This window comes from Drosophila mojavensis, unplaced genomic scaffold (genome assembly GCF_018153725.1).
Source record: "Drosophila mojavensis isolate 15081-1352.22 unplaced genomic scaffold, ASM1815372v1 contig_108, whole genome shotgun sequence".
NCBI classification, from domain to species: Eukaryota; Metazoa; Arthropoda; class Insecta; order Diptera; family Drosophilidae; genus Drosophila; species Drosophila mojavensis.
In genome coordinates this window covers 2,322,995-2,346,415 of record NW_025318636.1, presented here as the reverse complement: position 1 = coordinate 2,346,415, position 23,421 = coordinate 2,322,995, and the positions used below count along the sequence as shown (strand labels likewise).

Below are 23,421 nucleotides of genomic sequence, written 5' to 3'. Positions count from 1 at the left end.
AACAGACGCCAATGATAAAGCTGTGTTGTGGGTATGTGGCAACTCAACGAATGTACTTTCGAATGTTAAGTCAATCAATAATGGGTTCGTACGTGGCCGATACGGTAACTTATAGCTCTACAGCTGCTACCTGGCCCTCAGCATACAGCTCAGCGCTTGACGAGCTTGCCGAGGATGCTATGGGTCGGAAGGCTATTATAGCAGGAGATTTTAACTCATGGGCGTTAGAATGGGGTAGCCACACAACCAGAGGCAGTATCCTACTTGAGATCTTCGCGACACTTGATGTTGCACTGCTCAACACTGGTCACGAGCTCACCTTCAGTCGGACTGGATACCGATCTGTTATTGACATTACTTTTGTCACTTCATCCCTCTTTCGGGAAGCAACATGGAGCCATTGCGATAGTTATACGGGCAGTGATCATACGGCGACAACATTGTGGAGGGAATCGTAACGGCTGGATACTTTTGATCCTGCGGCCTTTTCAGATGCCATTCAGTCTCTGGGCACAATTGGTGATGCTGAGGCCAGAGCATGCCAAATGGTGGCCCAAATACAGAGTGCCTGCAATAGCAGCAACGCCGCAAGCAGTTCACACGACAACAAGAGCCTACGTATTGATGGAATGCACAAGTAGGTGAGATTCGACGCAAATGCATCCAGGCGAGAAGAAGCTATCGAAAAACAATTAGCTTACCAGGCAGCCAGAAGACAGTTGAAGAAGGCCATTCGGGCAAGCAAAAAAGAATACTTTCTAGAGTTGTGCGACTCAGCCGAATATGACCCTTGGGGCAGGGCATAAAAGATAGTAGTTAAAAGACTATACACAGGTAAACAGGTGCAGCCGACGGATCGTCTGGAGATTAAATCGATTGAGGAAACGCTCTTTCAAGAAAGATTAAGCTCCATTCATGCCCCGGAGTCCGAGTCTGCTAATCAGGGCTCAACGAGCACTCAAATTGTTTTAGTTACAGACGAAGAAATCTTAGTAGCTCTCAGAGGTTTTAGAACCAACACAGCTCCAGGGCCGGACGGGATCCCAAGTGCGCTAAAGCTAGCCCTCGCCTTGCACCCTAGTACGTTCGCCGAATTATTCAACGAATGCTTACTGCAAGAGACGTTCCCTGCAAAATGGAAGACCCAGAACCTGGTATTGCTACCCAAGGCTAGCAAACCACCAGATGATACTTCTTCGTATAGACCAATCTGTCTCTTTGACACCATGAGAAAGGTGTTTGAGAAACTGATTGGCTCTAGACTGGAGGCTTCTATTGCTAGCGCCGGAGGCCTGTCACCTAACCAATTTGGTTTCTGGAACGCTCGGTCAACAACAGATGCGCTAGAAAAAGTTGCTGGCCTGGCAACTTCCACCATCCAAGGCAACTGCATCATCCCGATCCTGGATGTAAAGAATGCTTTTAAGAAAGCTAGTTGGGATATGATACTGAATGCGCTATCACAATATAATATCCTTAAATATCTAAAAGAGATAATAAAGAGCTACTTCAGAGGAAGAACACTGGTAAACAACATGAGTGAGGGTCCCCAAACTCATACAGTGTCAGCTGGAGTACCCCAAGGCTCAGTGCTGGGGAATATGGAATATTATGTACGACGGCGTATTGCGCTTGGAACTTCCAGCAGGTGCACACACTGCTGATGATGTAGCTGTCGTCGCCATAGGCAAGGAGCTTAGAGATACAAAGGATATGTGCAGCGAAAGTATCAATCGGATACGAAACAGGTTGACAGAAGCTGGGCTCGAAGTCGTCTTAGTAAGCAGTCGCAAAAGAGTGGAAACTGCCAATATAAAGATCGGCAGCGTCACATTTGCGTCAAAGAGGGCAATAAGGTATCTTGGCGTCATGATAGACACAAGAATAACTTTCCGCGAGCAAGTATTCTGCTTAACACGCGGGGGCCAAAACAGTAACGACGTCATTAGGTCCGTCATCCTCTATGCTGCGCCAATATGGGCAAGAGCGATCGCAACGCCGAGCTACAGCCGGGGCATTTGCGCCACCTACAGACTGCGCGCAATCAGAGTCTGCTGCGCGTTCAGAACAGTCACTGACGACGCGGCACTCGTCATAGCCGGTATGGTGCCTCTGAAGGACTTAGTCGCCGATGCCGTGGAACGGAATGCACACGAGCCTCTACGACGCAACGATATCAGAGCGAATAGCATTGCACGATGGCAAAGAAGGTGGAGCAGCTCAAATAAAGGGCGGTAGACACATACTCTCATACCGGAGCTTGAGCCATGGGTAAACCGCACAGATTCTTTCGGGACATGTGTGCTTTCGGAGCTACTTAAAGCGCTTTGGCCACGAAGAAACTGATAAATGCTCTTGGTGCGGACGAGGTCTGGTGGAGGACGTGAGGGACGCCAACCACGCATACACACACACACACACATACACAAATACATACATAAACACACACAAGCAGCCACGCCTAAACACGCATGGGCTGCAATGTGCGCTTACTATGAGAACTTAATTGTTTCATAACTTTTTTGGGGACATACGATCTTCATGAAACTTTTCGATCGTGATTATAACAATGCAATGCGTGCATTTGCCAAATTATAAAATACGCCTTTTACAAAAATGTGGGTGAGGAGGTGGATATAGAGGTGGGGGTAAATTTTATCAAAAACCGAAATTATATAAAATGCATATAAGCATACATTAAAGATCTTGAGAGTATAACTTTAAAGTAGGAGATATAATTTAATAACTGATTTTTGCTAAGGTTTTTTCGATAAAAAAAAGAATGGAATGAGTTATCGATTTTTAGTGATAAAATCGATATCCGCGCTGTAAATACGAACATTTAACATTTGAAGTCTCTAGCTCTTATCTTCTGAAATCGACGCATTCAAACATACGGACAGACGGACGGACAGGACAGGTCAACTCGTCGCCCTGGTCTGCCACGCTTCCTTCTGCCTGTTACATACATTTCAACAAAACCATTATACCCTGATTTCCCATTGAAAATGGGTTCACGGTATAAAAAGATAAGTACTTACGCATCATTTAAAGTGCAATTTTTATACTCATTCAGGAAAGTGAATTATTATACTCATTTACGAAAGTAAATTAGTATATACACTTCGCGTCATCAGGTTAGCGCCCCCCCTTACACTCATTTTCTTTTACGTTTTTATCTTTGTCTATTGCACGTAACTTCTTGGTTTTTTTTTTATTTCATTATCATCATATGAGATGTCTCTCATACCAAAAAAAAGCGCGAGTAAAAACCCGTTATGTTTTATTTTCTATTCTGCTCTATTTTCGCAAAAATGTGTGCACTTATTTTGCGTCATCAGATTAGCGCCCCCAAATGCAATTGTAATTATCTTGCTTATTTTGGCAATTACACTCACCAAATTTTTTGTGAAGCTCAAAGTATTCAATATATTTATAGTATGGGTAAAGAAACAGTTTTATCTTTGGTTGAAAATCAAAGATTGAGGCATACTTTGAATCTAGACTATGCAACCATAAAATTGCTGAAAAATCAGGAAAAAACACAAAACTAAGTGGCAATTTTCTTACAAATAGGGAAAACTATGGAAAAAACTATATAAGCGGCAATAATCAAGTGATTTCAGAAGGAAATAGAAGAGCATTAGTTCGAGAAGCTTCGAATTCCCACGAATCGACCACCAAGATTAGGGTTAAAATCAGTGTTAAGACGAGCTTATCAACGGTCTAAAGAGCAATTAAGAAAGTTAATTACTTAAAGAAACAGAATGTAAAAAAAAAGTCACCAGTCGATATGCTGAGAAAAGAAATACGCATTAATTTTGGCCGGGCGAACATGACGTGGCCTATCCAATGGCAGCATGTTGGCTTTTCTGATGATAAAAATTGAATTTGGAAGGAACTGATGGCTATAATTATTATATCCATGACCTACTCATAGAAGAACATTATTTGGAACGGTTTCCAAGCCGCTGCGGCGGGGGGGTGGTGTGGCATTTGTGTTGGTATCAATATCTTACTACAGCACTTGCAAGCTTCAATTTTTGACATCGCGCATGAACGCATAGGACCATAATATCGTGTTTAAAACTGCTGTTCCGCATTTCTATAACCTGTCTGAAAACCGGCATTAGATTTTCTAGCATGATAATGCCCCACTTTAGACCGCCCGATCCCTGAATTCCTAGATTCAGGGCCAAAAAATTGATCTCATGTAGTGGCCACCATACTCACTCGAGCTTAATATCATTGGAAACGTCTGGGGATGGTTGGTCAGGAAAGTATATGAGTCCGGAAAGCATTATAGTACAAAGACAGAGTTAATCGAAGGTACTGAACACGCTTAGTCAACTATATCCTTGAATAATATTGAACAACTTTATAATTCCATTTCTAATCGAATTTTTTAAGTAATTTCAAACAAAAAACGGCACTACGCACTACTAATATTACTTAAAAATAACAGTAGCTTAAAATACAGGTGTTATTTTTGGTCATTAGCTTAAATAAATTGAATTTAATGCAGGGGGCGCTAATCTGATGACCAAATTTTTGTTACATATTTTTTGTACATTTTACAAAAAAAATTATTAAAAAATAATCCTTATTGTTACAGTAGCCATTCTTTTTGTATTTTAAAGAGAAATAAATGGAGTATAATATAAAAAAATTTCAAAGATGGAGCTCTGATGGTTTAGATTTTATTTAGCTTTGAGGTTGAGTGTAAAGGGGGGCGCTAACCTGATGACGCGCAGTGTATATTGGTTTTGTGCAATTTTATTTTGGCGCTATTGAAACTAGAGAAATTTGGAGCACATACTCGTGTATATCCCCGATTTATAAAGTGTTAAAATTTTCCCGATCCGCCCACTACGGAAAATGCATTTTCCGATATACCAGAAATCATGTTTGTTGAAGAGCTAGAAAGGTTTTTTATCGATAAAAAATAAGGGATGAGTTATCGATTTTTAATGATAAACTCGATATCCGCGCTGTAAATACGGACATTAAAAAAATTGAAGTCTCTAGCTCTTATATCTTCTGAAATCGACGCGTTCATACATACGAACAGACGAACGGACAGACAGACGGGCAGGGCCAAATCTACTGAGCTCGTCGCCCTGATCAAGAATATACTTTGTGGGGTCTGCCACGCCTCCTTCTGTCTGTTACATACATTTCAACAAAACCATTGTACCCTGATTTCCCATTGAAAATGGGGTCAGGGTATAAAAAACGTGTAATTTGGATTTTATTGACTTTTGTCTGCCGCAATTTAAAGTGCCTGACCGGGCCAAGGCAAGTATAGTATTCATTCCGGCTGCTTTGTTATGTAGTATTATCATGAAGTCCATACGAGTTTTGCTTTAAAAATCGATAAATTGTCCCGTTATTTTGTTATCGATTAAAAGGATTATCGAAAACCAGTAATAAATTTATATGCTCAAAAATCAAAACATATTTATAGATAATTTTCGATAAAAAGGAAAACGGATGAGATATCGGAATAATATGAAAAAAATCATATTAACGAGCATGCATGCTATCTAGGTATTCACTAAATTGTTGCAATCATTCACTAAATTATTTTCTTATTTTCTCTGTTAAGTTGACAACTGCTTTCTCGGCAGGACCTTCCCATAGCTAACTTCCAGTTAGCATCCATATATGATCGCTCGGGTCAACGCAGTTAAGTGCCTTCGTTTCGCGTTTTATAAAACGCATTGCCTCTGCATCTCCCTTTCGCCTTATTAGTTCTTATTAGTTCTCCAAGACGCCTTATTAGAATCGCAGAAGCTTTGCCTAAACTGTTGCAAGTTATGTCTAAAGTCCAAACGTATTTGGATTTCAACACGCGAGGTGTCATCCTCGGCACGGCGGTAATCCATACATGCCATTTCAGAGCAATCTATCGCTTTAGTCGACTCAAAGTCTGAAGCGACTTTCATTTCTAAGCGACTTTTATGTAAGATGAAGTTGCCTTTCAAATCTGTGCAGACTCAAGTTTTATAAACTGGTTTGTAACATTCCATTCAGAAAATTTAGATCGAGGTCAAGAGCACGGAAAGTGATGTCCTGATAGGCGCGGATATCCTTCCATATTCAGTGAAGTTACCATCCTAATATTTTTGGACCCATTCTAAGTCTAGAGATTACTTTTGGTTGAGTACTGACAGGCCCACTTTCACAGTCGATACCAGGAGCGGTCTCCCTCTTTACAACTCAAGTTCATACTGTCGATCTCAGAAGATATGCGAGCTAGAAAGTTAAATCGGTTTCCGAAAATCGATACCTGCTCCCGTCACTTTGCTCCACCATATAGAAAATCTGCTATAAAATTATATCTCCTACATATGTAGGAGAGGAGGGCTTAGTTATAATATAATATAAATATAATCTACTCTCCTTCCACTACATTTACAAAAAGGGTATTACAAATACTAGATCCACCCCATCCCCAAATCGCACCCTTATCAAAGACCGTATGTCAAATACTAGACACTTGTGCCTCAACAGACAATTCAGTCTTGTTCTAATAAAGTAGTCCAATTATATTAAAAGTTATGAAACAATTAATATTTAATAAACAATTAATTCTCTTTTTAAAAGTTATTAAACACCTATATTAAAAGTTATGAAACAATTAATATTTAATAAATAATTAATTCTCTTATTAAGCCCACACTGCAGCCTATATGTGCATATGCGCGTGTGTGTGAACAGGACATCAACTACCGCAATTACAGCCCAACACAAAAAAAAAAAAAAATTAATAAATAAAAAACAAAAACCTACTTACCTTAAATACTAAATCAGAATATGTTGAAGTCTCCTGGGTCAGAGGCACACTCATTTTTTTGCATTCTACTGGGTCATTTATATTATCTGTCTCATAATCAACTATTGTGTTGATGGGTGTTGACCTGTTTCCTATCAGTCATTTAAAAAATCGTAGTATTTTTTTTACATTATTGATAAATCAATTTGATGAAAAAGGAAATGTTTATGTTGTGACTACTTACTTTTTTTAGATTTTTCGCACTCTTTTGGACGCCTGCGCCGTGTATGAATTGTGTCACGTCTCATAGAATGTGGTCTATTGACGCCATGAAGTTTGAAATATAATCCACAAGCGTTACAAACCATTTCTCCTCTTACACTACGTCTCCAAATTGTTGTTGTCAAAGTACCACAATTAGAACAAGACATATCCTTTTGAGAAGTAGATAGAGATGATGTACTGCTACATTTTTGACTCTATAAAAATTATATTTATACCTATAAATTTATTGTATCAATGTATAATTCTTTTAGCTATACCTTTTTATCTTTTAATCCGTCAACCGCCACTGGGGATTCCATACAATCTGATTTAGTGGGAAAACTTTGCTTTCTTCTACATATTTTAACATTTGAATCAGGCATGTCCTGTTAATTAAAATGTTAATCTTTCTGTTAAATGCTTAATATTTTTATACACATTAACATTGAAAATGGGAAATCTGGGAATATTGATTTTGTTAAAAGTATGTAACAGGCAGAAGAAGTATATATTCTTGATCAGGGCGACGAGCTGAGTCGATTTGGCCCTGTCCGTCTGTCTGTCCGTCCGTCCGTATGTATGAACGCGACGAGCTGAGTCGATTTGGCCCTGTACGTCTGTCTGTCCGTCCGTCCGTCCGTCCGTCCGTCCGTATGTATGAACGCGTCGATCTCAGAAGATATAAAAGCTAGAGACTTCAAATTTTTTTTCCTAGGTCCGTGTATATCACGCGTTGATCGAGTTTTTCTCTAAGTATCGATAACTACTCACGATTGTTTATTATCAATTAAAAACCTTCTCGAAAGTGAATTATTTGATCATCTCCTACACTTTTAGAGCTAAATCTTCCAAATTTTAAACGTACACTTATATGTATTTTATACAATTTCGGTTTTTGTTAAATTTTACCCCCACCTCTATATTCACCCTCTCACCCTTACCTTTGTAAAATTTGTATTTCAAATACTGAACACTTGCATATTAATTTATAATCATAATCTGACAGTTTCATGAAGATAGTCCATCCAGAAAAAAAGTTATTGAACAATTAAGTTCTCATAGTAAGCCACCACTGCAGCCAGTGCGTGTTTATGCGTGCGTACGTATGACTGTGTGTATGCATGTGCGAATAATTATTCAAATATCAGTTGCTCGAAGGGTTCCGGGGATCTCGTAGTCGAGCAGTCTCGACTAGAGCTTTCTTACTTGTTCTTTTTATACTCAAAGTGAATGAAATAATGAGTATATTGGTTTTGTGCAATGTCCATCATGCTGTCCGTCCATCTGTCTGATTGTCCGTCTGTCCGATTGTCCGTCTGTCCGATTGTCCGTCTGTCCGATTGTCCGTCTGTCCGAATGAACGCAATCTATTTCGGCGCTATTGAAGCTAGAGACTTGAAATTTGCAACACATACTCGGGTCTATCTCCGATTTATAAATTTTCTCGATCCGCACACTAGGGGCGCGGTAAATCATATTAGTTGAAAATGTAGAACGCTGAACTTTTGAATGTAGATCCGCGTCGACCAACGAGCTATGGCGGATATATCTACGCCCATTGGCGGTGTAGCAAATCGGATAAAATGATATCTCCTAGAGCTTTAAAGCTAGAACGTTAAAAATTTGCAGGTAGGCTAATGTTATCATTTATATTATATTCTTACGCCTACTAAGGGCGTGCCAAATCGGACCTGATGATATAGTGATTTTTCAAACTCTGCTATATTTTGAGCACGATTGCTGCTAGAGACCTCCAATTTGGTATATATACTCGGGCTCACCACCCAATACCAAAAAGCTAAGGCGGATATATGTCCGCCCACAGGGAGCGTGGCAAACCGTAAAAGTTTATACCTCCAAAACTATAAGAGCTAGAGCTCCAAATTTGTATAGTTAAGTTACTAGTAGCCTCCTTTAGTATTGAGCCAAGAATAATTGTTACGCCTCTTTGTGGGCGTGCAAAAATTCCCTGTAATATTCACATTAAGGGTCCAAATTTAGCAGTTAGGTTACCGTTAGCTAGTTCTATGAACTGACCAAAAACGAGGTGTCTACGGCCACTAGGGGCGAATTTGAATTTTTTACAGTATTAGAATTAAACTTAGCTAATAAATTGCTAATCGGGTGTGAATGAGTATTCCGCAGTCGGTAACGCCCGACTGCAACGTTCTTATTTGGACACCGTGAGCCCATTGAAAATGGGAAGTCTGGGTATAATGGTTTTGATGAAATGTATGTAACAGGCAGAAGGAGGCGTGGCAAACCCCACAAAGTATATATATTCTTGATCAGGGTGCCGAGCTGAGTCGATTTGGCCCTGTCCGTCTGTCCGTATGTATGGACTCGTCGATTTCAGAAGATATGAGAGCTAGAGACTTCAAATTTTTTTTTCAGAAGACAAGAGCTAGACTAGACTTGAAATTGTTTTCAAGATAGTCTATTCACAAGAAAAGTTATTAAACAATTTAGTTCTCATAGTAATCGTAAACTGCAGCCTATGCGTGTGAGTGTGTATCTTTAGTAAGCAGAAGGACGCGAAGAATTATTGAAATATCAATTATTCGAACGGTTCAGGGAATTTCGTAGTCGAACAATCTCGACTAGAGCTTTCATACTTGTTACCTTTAAAAGTGGCAACGGTTCCTCAGGTACTTTTGTCAATGCTATAGTTGATGCCACAGGAAATACAAAAGTTTGAGTCATCATATTCCGTAAGAGTTGTGTTGCCCGACTATCGTCTTTATTTTTAGCTGAAAATGAAAAAAAAAAAAAAAAAAACTATACATTAAAGCATAATAGTGCAAAGTATTTAAGAAGTCGCTGAAGAGATTGATTAGACTATATAATTATACCCTGAACGCTTTAAAAATAGGAAATCAGGGTATAATGGTGTATGTAACAGACATAAAATATATACATAATTACATGTTTAAACAATGCGGTTGGTTAAATAGAAAGATAAATTTATTTTAATAGCATTGGAGCCGAACAAGTTTCTTCTTGTGATACCAAATTACAACTGAACTTTAATTCTAAGCATCGGCACTGGCAGCTATGAAGCTTCAGCGTCATCCGATGCCGTTATAATGTTCTAGGTGGCCTGATCATGTATCTACTCTTATGAAGTAAAGCTTCGGGTGACCTGATTATGCAGTTAGATTTCTTGTAAAAGCTTCAAGTGGTGATTCTGCGAGCTTTGAGAGTCGTAAGATTAAGCTGCAGAGTGGCTTAAACTATCTCTCTTAAGTATGCATACTGCCTCCATTACCAGTACTAGCCATTGAAAATGGGATATCAGGGTAAAATGGTTTTGTTGAAATGTATGTAACAGGCAGAAGGAGGCGTGGCAGACCCCACAAAGTCTATATATTCTTGATCAGGGCAACGAGCTGAGTTGATTTGGCTCTGTCCGTCTGTCCGTATGCTTGAACGCGTCGATTTCCGAAGATATAAGAGCTAGAGTCTGATTTTTTTTAATGATCGTATATACAGCGCGGATGTCGAGTTTGCTTTTAAAATTCGATAAATCATCCCGGTGAGTTTTTATCGATTAAAAACATTCAAGTTCAAGTCACGATAGCTAATTGTGAATGATTTTTCTTTTTTTTAAATTTCTCAAATATTCAATATAATATGTAGATCATATGCTGAAAGTTTCATTAAATTCCGTTCAGTCAAAAATTAATAAAAAATAATCAAATATTTGGCCAATTAACAAACGCACGTGCAGCAGCTACAACAGCATCGTATGCGTGTGCACACATATATTCAAACTTCTTCTAGAAACATTCGTTGAATCACATCAGCTGTTAGTTTCGTATAGTTTTGGTGGATGGCGCAGCAGCAGTAAATCTATTTCAGTTTTGCCAGCGCCTCTAGCAGGAGTGGAGTGGCCTAGTGTGTTAGCTTCATGACGCTCGATCGAGAAGTCGCGGTTCGAATCCCGATCGATGCAACTGATGTTAATTTTTTTTAATTGTTTCAAAATATTTTTATATTTTCATAAATGAGTTTTCTATTTAATTTATATTTTTAAATACACCGAAATTGAAATTTTAACTATACTTTATGTGCGTTTTTAATATTTTGGTTATTCTAGCAGATTCTTAGAATCACATCAGCAGTTAGTTTCGTTTAGTTTTGGTAGATGGCGCTGCAGCAGTGAATCTATTTGAGTTTTGCCAGCGCCACTAGCAGGAGTGAAGTGGCCTAGTGTGTTAGCTGCATGACGCTCGATCGAGAAGTTGTGGTTCGAATCCCGATCGGTGCAACTGATGGTAACTTTTTTAATTGTTTCAAAATATTTTTATATTTTATTGAATAAGTTTGGTATTTTGTTTATATTTTTAAATACATCGAAATTGAAATTTCAGCCATACTAAATGGGCATTTTTATATGTTGGGTTCAGGGTAGTATCTAGTCGAGCACTCTCGACTAGAGTTTTCTTACTTGTTATTAGTTAGGTTCAGGGTAGTATCTAGTCGAGCACTCTCGACTAGAGTTTTCTTACTTGTTTTTAAATGTCCGTATATACAGCGCGGATACCGAGTTTATCACAAAAGATCGACAACTCGACCCATAATTTCTCATGGATAAACTCTTTTATTAGAAACTCTAAATTTTAAATGTATACTTATATGCATTTTATACAATTTCGATTTCTGTTAAAATTTACCCCCAACTCATTGAAAATGGGAATTCAGGGAATAATGGTTTTGTTAATAGTATGTAACAGGCAGAAGGAGGCGTGGCAGACACCACAAAGTATATATACTCGACGAGCTGAGTTGATATAGCCCTGTCCGACTGTACGTCCGTCTGCCGTATGTTTGAACGCGTGGATCTCAGAAGATATAAAAGCTAGAGACTTGAATTTCCTAGGTCCGCGTATAGCACGCGCATATCGAGTTTTGCTTTAAATGTCGATAAATTGCCCCGTTATTTTGTTATCGATTAAAAGCATTATCGAAAACCAGTAATAAATTATATCTCCTACAGCTTTAAAGCTAGAGTCCAAATTTTATATGTATACTTATATGCATTTTATACAATTACATGTTTTGTCAAAATTTACTCCCCACCCCTAATTCAGCCCCTCACCAATACCTTTGTAAAAGGCGTATTTCAAATACTAGAAACTTGTGCTTTGGCAAGTACATGCATATCTATGTTATATTCATAATCTGAAAGTTTCATGACGAATGTACATCCACAAGAAAAGTTATTGAACAATTAAGTTCCCATTGTAAGCAACCACTGCAGCCAATGCGTGTTTATGCATGCGTACGTAAGTCTGTGTGTGTGCGTGCATGTGTGCATATAAGCACGCGCTCTGCAAACTGCGCAGTAAGCAGCGGCTGCGCTTGGGCTGCGCTGCAATGTGGGCAATATTAAGAATATTATATTTATTTGTTGAATAATTTCTTTTGTAGACATACAATCCTAATGAAACTTTTAGAGCGTAATCATATGGTTAAAATGTGTGTACATTCTAAAGCACAAGTCTCTAGTACTTTAAATGCGTTTTTTACAAATTGGGGGCGAAGGGGGCGTGGTATCCAAAATCTGTAAATTACAAAATCTTTGTATCTATTAGCTTTATATACAACGCAAATTTGAAGTCTCCGGGTCTAAAAGTGTTCAAATTAAGCTGAAAAAACAATGTCGATTTTTCGATTATTCTCGATAAAAAAGTTATCGGACGAGTTATCGAAAAAATAAAGCAAACTTGTACTGCCTATGGTATACACGAGTATGCATGCCAAATTTCAGCTCTCTAGCTCTTATATCTTCTGAGATCCTTTTGCTCATACGGACGGACGGACGGACGGACAGACGGACAGGGCTATATCGACTCAGCTCGTCGTCCTGATCAAGAATATATATACTTTATGGGGTCTGCGAGGATTCCTTCTGCCTGTTACATACTTTTCACAAAACCATTATACCCTGATTTCCCATTTTCAATGGGTTTAGGGTATAAAAATGCCCATTTAGTATGGCTGAAATTTCAATTTCGATGTATTTTAAAATATAAACCAAATACCAAACTCATTTAATAAAATATAAAAATATTTTGAAACAATTAAAAAAGTTAACATCAGTTGCACCGATCGGGATTCGAACCACAACTTCTCGATCGAGCGTCATGCAGCTAACACACTAGGCCACTTCACTCCTGCTAGTGGCGCTGGCAAAACTCAAATAGATTCACTGCTGCAACGCCATCTACCAAAACTAAACGAAACTAACTGCTGATGTGATTCTAAGAATTTGCTAGAATAACCAAACTATTAAAATCGCACATAAAGTATAGTTAAAATTTCAATTTCGGTGTATTTAAAATATAAATTAAATAGAAAACTCATTTATGAAAATATAAAAATATTTTGAAATAATTAACAAAATTAACATCAGTTGCATCGATCGGGATTCGAACCGCGACTTCTAGATCGAGCGTGTTGCAGCTAACACACTAGGCCACCCCACTCTTGCTAGTGGCGCTGGCAAAAACTCAAATAGATTTACTGCTGCTGCGCCATCTACCAAAACTAAACGAAACTAACAGCTGATGTGATTCAACGAATGTTTCTAGAAGTTTGAATGAATGTGTGCACACGCATACGATGCTGTTGTAGCTGCTGCACGTGCGTTTGTTAATTGGCCAAATATTTGATTATTTTTTATTAATTTTTGACTAAACGGAATTTAATGAAACTTTCAGCATATGATCTACATATTGTATTGAATATTTGAGAAATTAAAAAAAAAAGAAAAATCATTCACAATTAGCTATAGTGGCATCTGATTTTAACTTGAATCTTTTTACTCGATAAAAACATAACGGGATGATTTATCGAATTTTAAAAGCAAACTCGACGTCCGCGCTGTATATACGGTCATTTTAAAAAAAATTCAAGTCTCTAGCTCTTATATCTTCGGAAATCGACGCGTTCAAGCATACGGACAGACGGACAGGGCCAAATCGACTCAGCTCGTCGCCCTGATCAAGAATATATATACTTTATGGGGTCTGCCACGCCTCCTTCTGCCTTTTACATACATTTCAACAAAACCATTATACTCTGATTTCTCATTGAAAATGGGTTCAGGGTATAAAAAGAAGGTACACATTGTAATTGACCTTTGATCTGCAAATAATTGAATCTCTGTTGCCTCGCATAATCCAAGCTTTCTTTGGCGCCGTTAGTGTGTTACAGTTTTTTTTGCTCATTTTTTCGTCTCGCACTTTCGCTTTGCGCGCATTGCTTGCGCTCTCGCATATAAAATTTCGCTCCCGCTGGCGCAGATAATTTCTCTCTTGCCTTGCGCTTTTCATTTGCATGCGCGCTTGCAATATCGCTCTTGTTTCACTGTCTCGCTTGCACATATTAGTACGTGCTCACTTTGCCCTCATTGCATGATTACTTGCAATATCGCTTGCACACACAGTAGCGCTCTTGCATTGTGCTCACTAGTTGCTCTCGCCACTTGGATTTATTGTCGGTCAAAACTTTCACTCTCGCTTTGCGCGTATGATCTGCACTAATCTTTGGCATTGTAGCTTGCAATATCGTTGAGTTCCCACTTGCACATACCGGCGCGGTCTCGCTTTTGCATGTGTATGTGTGAATGCATTGCACTCAATTGCTCTACACAGTTAAGATTCACTAAATATATCACTTACACTAATAGTCTCTCAACATTCTGGTTGTTGTTTTCGCTATATCGTTAACAGCTGTCTGTAACAGTCACTCAAATATAGTTTAACACTGCCTGCGTAATATATTGAGATTTATTACGATCGCGCGCATTTGTTAACATTCTTGACTTGCTCTGCGCTTGTTGCCATACATTAAGTGAACTTTTATTTGTTTCGATTGAAATCGGTTTCAACTGAGCATCACTTATAGCATCATGACTCGCAACCATAGCTCGCCAATAACTGTTAACACTTTTTCGTTGTCTGCAAAAAAGTGTCTTTCAGTGACACAATCAAAAAAACTCAGACAGAAACTGTTTTTGTCGCGTCTGCCTTAGCTTGCTCGCGCTCTGAGGGAGACAGTTATTTCTGTTTTCGTTTCGCTCAAGTCAAACACTGATCGTTTGCTTGAGTTAAATGAAGCAAACTGTCAGTTGCGTTTGTATGGGTAATCACGTGCGATTGTTGTGTTCTTTTTGTGTGTATGTATGCATGTATTTACATGCACACGAAGGCAAAGACAATTTCTGTTGAGTTTTTTAGTCAAACTGTTTTTTTACTGTTTACGCGACACTCATGTGAGAGCGTCACACGAATGAGTCATTGCATTGCGTCTGACCGAAACAGATTCTAAAGAAAACAAAGAGTGTCGCTCAGAGCGAGTCGTGTCTGCACAATTTTTTCGGTTATGATGCGAAGCAGAGCATAAACGAAAAAACGATGAACTCTCATTTGCGAGCTCTGCTGGCAACCGAGGAAAGAATCGGTCTATGGACGAGTCATCATCGGAGCATGTCGAAGCTCTGTTGGCCGTATACAAAAATGTTACAAACGATATAACTCGCATAAACATATCATTGAAAGATATTGAACCATTACATAGAATAGGCCTTTAAGACACAACAAGAGTTAGAAGACATTAACGCAGATTTAGTGCCTCGGTCAACGTTAGAGGATTTGTGGGTGTCGACAAAGGCACTTCTAATGAAGCGAGGTAGTGATAGCTAACCTAAAAGTGAGAGTCCCCCTAACTCTACAATGATTAGCTCAGTGTCACACTCTAGGAATCTACCGAATATAAAGTTGCCAAGGTTTAACGGTGAATATTCAGAATATAAGAATTTCATCGGATTTTTTGAGAGTTTAGTCGACAACGAGCTAGGGCTAGCTATCAAATATAGAAAAGTTTAATCACTTGGAAGCATTAGGTACTGTCAAGGCATATCAGGTGACAGATGCTAATTATTTGACCTCCTACACATGTCTGAACCATCAGCGTCAACTTTGCGTATACTGATTGACTCAGTACGTGCCATTTACGAGTCTCTATTATCGCTAGGATCTGATAAGCAGATTTCGAATGCCATGCTCATCCATTTAGTAATGATTAAAGCGGACGCTGGCACGCGCTCTAGGTGGGAAGACGGTATCAGCTTTTAAGTGCTGAAGAATCATCTGGTCCAAGTCCTAAGGTAGCTCAGGATAATAAGAAAAGAATTGGGAAAACTTCACTGGCTGTCGCTCTGCCAAGCCAGCCACAGAGTTTCAAATGCATGTTTTGTAAAAAGAATGATCCCGTCATTCACTCGTGCTCGTCATTCGCAGCAATACCCTGTCAGAAACGTTTTGCGTTCGCAAAGAGCTATCCGCACTGTTTAAATTGTTTGCGAACAGGACACTCAGTGGCTGCGACGTTTTCTGGCCTTGGAAAGAAGAATGAGCAAGCAAGAAGACATTCGGCCAATGTACATTAATTTTATGAAATAGTACTTGGACTTGGGACACATGAGCGAGCCCAACTGATAATAAAATTTCGATTATTATTATTTCATTCCATATCAAAACGTGCTAAGACCGCACAGCGCATCCACTAAACTTCGAGCAGTGTTTGATGCCTCTAGCAAGTCCTCATCTCAATTGTCGCTGAATAATCTACTCATGATGGGTCCCACCATCCAGCCGCAGCTGTGGGACACTTTGTTAAGATTTCGACTTCGTCCTTGGCTTGCTACAGCAGACATCGCTCAAATGTAGCGTCAAATTGAACTTGACGAGTCCCACCGCAATTTTCAACTTATTGTGTGTACCAATGAAAGATAACCCAGCAGATATTGTATCTCGGGGATGTTCAGTTGAGCAGTTTAAAACATCACGGTGGTTTTGCGGACCAGGATTTCTAAAGTTTCTGACACGTTGTGGCCAACCAACCCACAAGTCACCTTATCAAAAAAATTAGAGCTGCTAGAGAAGCGTAGAACTGCAATTACTATGATCGCGGTCGATGAGGTAACAAATCCCATCGTACAACTTATTGAATCAACTTCCTCATTCTCTAAGGCAATCCGCCTAGTTGCATTATCAATGGAAAACAAGACAGTCATTCTTCACTGATTCCTACAGCTTCTGAGTTAAGTTCCGCATTCCTTGCAGTCATATCTGTAATTCAACATATTGAATTCAGCGAAGAAATGAAATAAATAAAGAAATCAATCTTGCAATACGATTTCATTGCAAAATCTACACCGTTTTGGCACCCCCATCAGCATGGCAGGCGTGCGTTGTGGTTGCTCTCATTGCCACGCCAATCCACTAATGGGCCTGCTTCGTCAGCAGGTTTGGCTGGTCAATGGTCGAGGGGCTTGCAGTGCAGTAGTTCGAAAATGCGTACTTTGTTTTCGCTACAAGCCGAAACTCCTATCCCAAATAATGGGCAGTCTTCCCGCTGATCGCTTACATGGAAATAGGCCGTTTGAGATCAGAGGAGTGGACTTTTGTGGTCCAATACTAGTTTCGCTGGGAATTAGTGGCAAATCGCCAGTTAAAATGTATATTGCCATATTTGTTTGTTTTACCTAGAAGGCTGTGCATCTAGAATTAGTCACCGATTTAACCTCAAATTCATTTTTGATTGCTGCTGAAGGCAATGGGCATCGCAGTCTTGCGTCAGGACGTGGCCACCGTGCTGGTCGAGGTCAAGGCTGTGCTCAATTCGCGGCCAATGGTCGCTCCCAGCAGCAACCCCAACGACGGCGAAGTGATCATGCCAGGGCACTTCCTGATAGGAGCAACGCTCGTGCCGCTGCCAATCGTGTCCACAGAGCCAGTCGACGACGTCAAGCTGACATGCTTAAAAAGATGGCATCTGACATCAAGCATCAAGCGTCGGTTCTGGATCGACTGGTCAAATCGCAGTCTTGCGTCAGGACGAGGTGGCCACCGTGCTGGTCGAGGTCAAGGCTGTGCTCAATTCGCGGCCAATGGTCGCTCCCAGCAGCAACCCCAACGACGGCGAAGTGATCACGCCAGGGCACTTCCTGATAGGAGCAACGCTCGTGCCGCTGCCAATCGTGTCCACAGAGCCAGTCGACGACGTCAAGCTGACATGCTTAAAAAGATGACAGCTGACATCAAGCATCAAGCATCGGTTCTGGATCGACTGGTCAAGGGACTACCTGCTCAGCCTCCAGCAGAAGTCAAAATGGACGAAGGAGAGACAGAACATAGAGGTCGGAACAGTCGTGCTCGTGGGAGAGGACAATGTTCCTCCACAACAGTGGATGATAGGCGTGGTAATAGAAGCCATAGCCGGCGGAGTTGTCATTAAGACAAAATATTTATTTATTTATTTATTTATTTTCTTAAAGCTATTGACAAAAATGAGAGTCAATTTTAATTTAAAAAAGCCTATACAAAGTACACGATATAATTTCAATAGTAACACCAACCCGATGGGGGTATTTTATTTGCCAGTCCGGCCGGCTATGCCCACGTCTCACAGCCAAATATGGTCAGTGATACTATTGAAGCTATGAAAAGAAAGTGTTAGTAAGAAAACTTAAAAAAAATAAAATATTAAAATGTAGGTTATTAAACAATATTTAGCATACTTAAAATAATTCTTAAAATAATAATAAAAAATAAAAAAATAATAATAATATTAAAAAAAAATAAAATAAAATAAATAAATAAATAAAAGGAGTTAAAAAAAAAAAAATAATAATAAAAAAAGAATAAAATAAGAAGAGGTAAAGTATAGAAAAAGAAAAAGGCCGGTAATAAGAGAAGTTGCAAGAAAAGTTAATAAAAAGAATAAGAAATAATAAAAAGAAAAGAGTAATGGAAGAGCCAAAAATAGAGTATAAGAATAGAATTGAGAAATCACTAACACAACATTAGCAGCAAAAGCGTATGCCAATGCTTATGCCTGGGCATTGTGAGTGATTTCCCTAAGATAAGCTGATAGTACACTTTTTATTTTAGGAGGAGAGAGCTCTAAGGAAAAAACGTGATAATATTTATTAAAATTAACACAAAGAACATGAAACGCACTGTGCAAAGAATAATCCCTAGTGCACACAGGTAAATGAAGCGGACGATAGTGTCTAGTTGCTCGGGACGGAACCAAAAAATTTAGACGACCCAACAAAGAGGACGAATCAATATCACCACTAATCAATTTATGCAGAAAAACAATTCCTAAAATTGTTCTGCGATTGGTTAGCGATGGAAGATCAATTAGCTGGAGCCTACTATGATAAGACGGTAATCGTAAATTACTGTCCCATCTAAGGTCTCTTAAGGCAAAGAGAAGAAACTGTTTTTGGACCGATTCGATACGATCCTGATACAGTTTATGTTGCGGAGACCATACGACAGAACAATACTCTAGGATAGGACGCACAAGCGAAGTAAATAAGCGCTTGGTAATAAAAGGATCTTTAAATTCCTTAGACCAACGTTTAATAAAGCCAAGCGCACTTTTGGCTTCATTAATTATGGTAGAAATATGAAGATTAAAGTTAAGTTTACAGTCAAAGAATACACCAAGATCTTTGACTGTAAAGATGCGTCGTAAGGAATTATTGCTAATTTTATAATCAACAATTAGAGGAACGGTACGACTGAAGGTCATTGTCATACACTTTGAGCAATTTAGGTCAAGCTGGTTTGCCACACACCAAAGTTGAAATGCATTTAGGTCATCTTGAAGGTGAAGATGTCCATTTGCCCTGGAGTATGGAAGGCAAAGTTTTACATCATCAGCATACATAAATATAGTGGAATACGAGATACAACTAGGAAGGTCATTTATAAAAAGGGAAAAGAGCAATGGGCCCAAATGGCTACCCTGAGGTACACCAGACGAAACAAAGATAAGTTTAGACATAGCTGTTCTCAGCAAGACTCTTTGGGTTCTACCCGTTAAATAGGATGAAATCCAAGAGACAAGACTGGGTGAAAATCCTAAGCGTTCAAGCTTAAGAATTAGTATGTAATGATGTACTGAGTCAAATGCTTTACTGAAGTCCGTATAAATAACATCGGTTTGCATTTTTTTGGAAAAGCTGTCATTAACAAGCGACGTGAACTCAAGTAAATTAGAGGACGTAGATCGATTTTGAACAAAACCATGTTGAGATGGTTGAATAATCGATTTGCAAAAATGCTGCAAGGCCGATGTTATGATTTTCTCAAATAACTTCGGAATAGCAGATAATTTCGCGATGCCTCTATAATTGGAAATATCAGATCTTCCACCTTTTTTATATAAGGGAATGATGAAAGATTCTTTCCAAATTGAAGGGAACACAGAAGTATCCAAGGACAAGTTAAACAATTTTAGTAATTGTGACTGAAGAGAAACACTGCACTCTTTAATCACACAACTAGGAATATTATCAGCACCAGGAGAGAAAGATGATTTCAATGTCTTAATGGCTGCAGCCAGAGAGGATGCAGTAACTTTGGGAGTATTTATAGATCCATATTCAGGAAGAGAATAAGGATATGAGTTGCTGTAGAGATCAGCAGAAGAATAAGTGGATTGAAAAAAATCAGCAAATAGATCAGAGGAATCCTGATCATTGCATGTTTTTTCACCTCCAAGGACAAATGAGGACGGCAAACCAGAGGATTTACGCTTCGAGTTTACAAATGAGAAAAATTGTTTGGGATCACGAGTAAACTGACGTTTGCAACGTGTAAGATAATTCTCATAACAGCTAGAATTTAAAAGATTGAAGTTTGACTTGGCAATGGAATATTTGGACCAGTCAATACTTGAACCAGACTTTTTGTAATTTTTAAAACATTTAGTTTTAATGTTTCTTAAGTTCGAAAGAGTTTTGGTGAACCAAGGTGGCTTATTTGAAACTGGCGAAATACGGCGGAGAGGGACACAAACATCCAGAATAGAGTTTAAGGTAGAATAAAAAAACGATGATGCTAAATTAATATCAACCGACTCATATAAAATAGACCAGTCTGTTGAATTAATTAGTTCGTTAAGCAAAACGAAATTGCATTTACGATAACAGCGACTAAGTTTAGAAGGCATTGGAGTATTAGAGGGAGGATTGTCGATAGTTAATAAAACCTCTAAAGTGGGATGATATATATCCTCAGGTAAGGAGAAAGGAGTTGATCTCGCGACATTAATTAGCGAATCATGATTAACAAACACAAGATCAAGAGTGCGATTAAGATGGTTTGAAATAGAGTTCATCTGAAACATAGACAGGTTAAACAATTCATCAAAAAGATAGTGATCAATTGTCGGAATAAAGTAATTTGCATTACAAGTTGAAGACCAAGAAGTGTTCGGAATATTAAAATCACCCAACACAAGAAGACAATCTCTATCATTTACATGTTCATTAACTTGTTTAATACAATTTATGTGGTGTGCATAAACTTGTACATCAGAAGAGGGAGGGATATAAGAACATGTGATGTATAATGAGCACGATGGCAGAGTTAATTTAACCGCTATAATCTCCACATCATAAAGGGACGAAAAGGTAAACAATTCAGAGTGGATAATGGACTTAACCGCAATTAACACCCCACCACCTCTGCGCGACGAACGGTCGAGTCTATAAATAGTGAAATTACTTGAAAGAATTTCACTATTATGAATATTACTACTTAGCCATGTTTCAGTGAAAGCGATAATATCATATTGTACACTGAAACTATGCAAGAAAAGACTTTTTAAGTTTTGAGTTTAAGCCACGTACATTTTGATAAATCAGGGACAGCTGAGAAGAGGTTTGTAAGTAATTTAGTTTTTTGGTACAACGTTTGATGAAGATTGCACCGAAGGTAAATTTACTGAAATAGGCATCGATCTGTTACGATTTTTGGGTTTAAATTCATGAACAACTACATGAGGTGGCCAGAAATTAGGGTCACAAAGGGTTTTAAAGTGTTCTACAGGCACATTGATTTTGAACGAAGCAATTTCACGCGGTGTCGCGAAACTAAACTTCGATATAAAAACATTAACCGGAATCTTATTTGAGATAAAAGCCGATACTGCCTCAATGGTAGTGTCAGATGAAAGCCTAGATAAGAAAACTTGCTTTCTAGGAGAGACAACAGATAAGGTAATGCTATGAGAGGCTGACTTATTGTCACTCTTTGTTTGAGCAACAATAGAAGTAGCATCCAAATTTGGGACAGGGGCTTGAGTTTCAATAGAAGCGTCAATAGGAGAAACAGATATGGGACAAGGTGAAGGAGGATCTAGAGAATTGGGAGCCGACGACAAAACAGAAGCGCAAGGTGAGGGAGGAGCAAGCGAATTAGGTGACGGTACTATTACAGAAGGAGTTACCGACAACAAAGGAGTATCCAATTGAGAGAGAGGACTTTCAAAGCCGTACTGATTTAAGATTTCCTCAGCAGCAGCCATGTCACTGGTCAACTGCATAGAAATCTTCTTCAGTTTTAAAAACTGAGACCTCACAGCACTATACATTTTAGAAAAGTTTATTTGTTTTTCCAAACAAATCGGACAAGACCAGCGTATGCCTCCACTACCAGCTTTAGTAGTAGACATAATCTTGTCATATTCACGCCCAGTAAGACCTGCACACTTAGTATGCATCATGTTATCACACAGCCAGCAACTTATAAATTGCGCTTGTGCAGAATCAACTGTTTGCCTGAAAGTGCAAGCTTTTTTGCAGCAACTCATATTGGCAATCGGGATAGATCACAAAATTACTGAATGTAAACAGAAATGTCACAACAAAGAGAGGTATAAATGTGTTGAGAGCGAGTCCAACAACAAACAGCCGTTACAGAGCGCAACGAAAATATATGTTGAGAGAGCGAGTCAACAACAAAAACAGCCGTTACGGAGCAGATCAAAAGTCCTCAGCGAGAGAGTATACTTGCACACCACAAAAATCAAAGATTCAAGAGAGGCAAATACAACAACCGTAGATAGTGAGAGCAACTTATGCACACACTCACACAAACTTAGAAAGAGTGAACTGGGGAGAGCACCAACAAATAGAAACACTAAAGCAAAAATGCAAATAATGAAACTAATGAACACTGCACACAAAGCTTCACAAATTAAAAAAGCAAATTATTAAAAACGCAGTGAACAACGGATCAAACCTTGCACAGGATAATATAGATATTTGCTATATACAACCGAACCGCAATTATGTGAAATTTAATAAAAATAATTAACTAAGAAAACAAGAATAATTGAAGAGCACAATAGTAAACACGTCTGTTAACTCTCACTGAGAACTCACCCTGAACCCATTGAAAATGGGAAATCAGGGTATAATGGTTTTGTGAAAAAGTATGTAACGGGCAGAAGAAGGCGTGGCAGACCCCACAAAGTATATATATTCTTGATCAGCGCGATGAGCT

The 23,421-nt window shown here is 38.9% G+C and overlaps 1 protein-coding gene across 4 annotated transcripts in view; it reads right to left on the bottom strand.

Moving 5' to 3' along the window:
- LOC6578233 overlaps positions 1-23,421 on the bottom strand; it is a 93,456-nt gene that overhangs the window by 23,458 nt on the left and 46,577 nt on the right. For 3 of the 4 annotated variants that reach the window (XM_044008125.1, XM_032729275.2, XM_032729278.2), the window contains exons 4-7: positions 9,665-9,792; positions 7,321-7,428; positions 7,023-7,257; positions 6,800-6,930 (exon numbers count right to left, since the gene is read on the bottom strand). In XM_044008125.1, coding sequence (XP_043864060.1) covers positions 6,800-6,930; positions 7,023-7,257; positions 7,321-7,428; positions 9,665-9,792 — 602 coding nt within the window. The remainder of the gene's footprint in view (positions 1-6,799; positions 6,931-7,022; positions 7,258-7,320; positions 7,429-9,664; positions 9,793-23,421) is intronic. The other variant, XM_044008145.1, reaches the window with a different exon arrangement.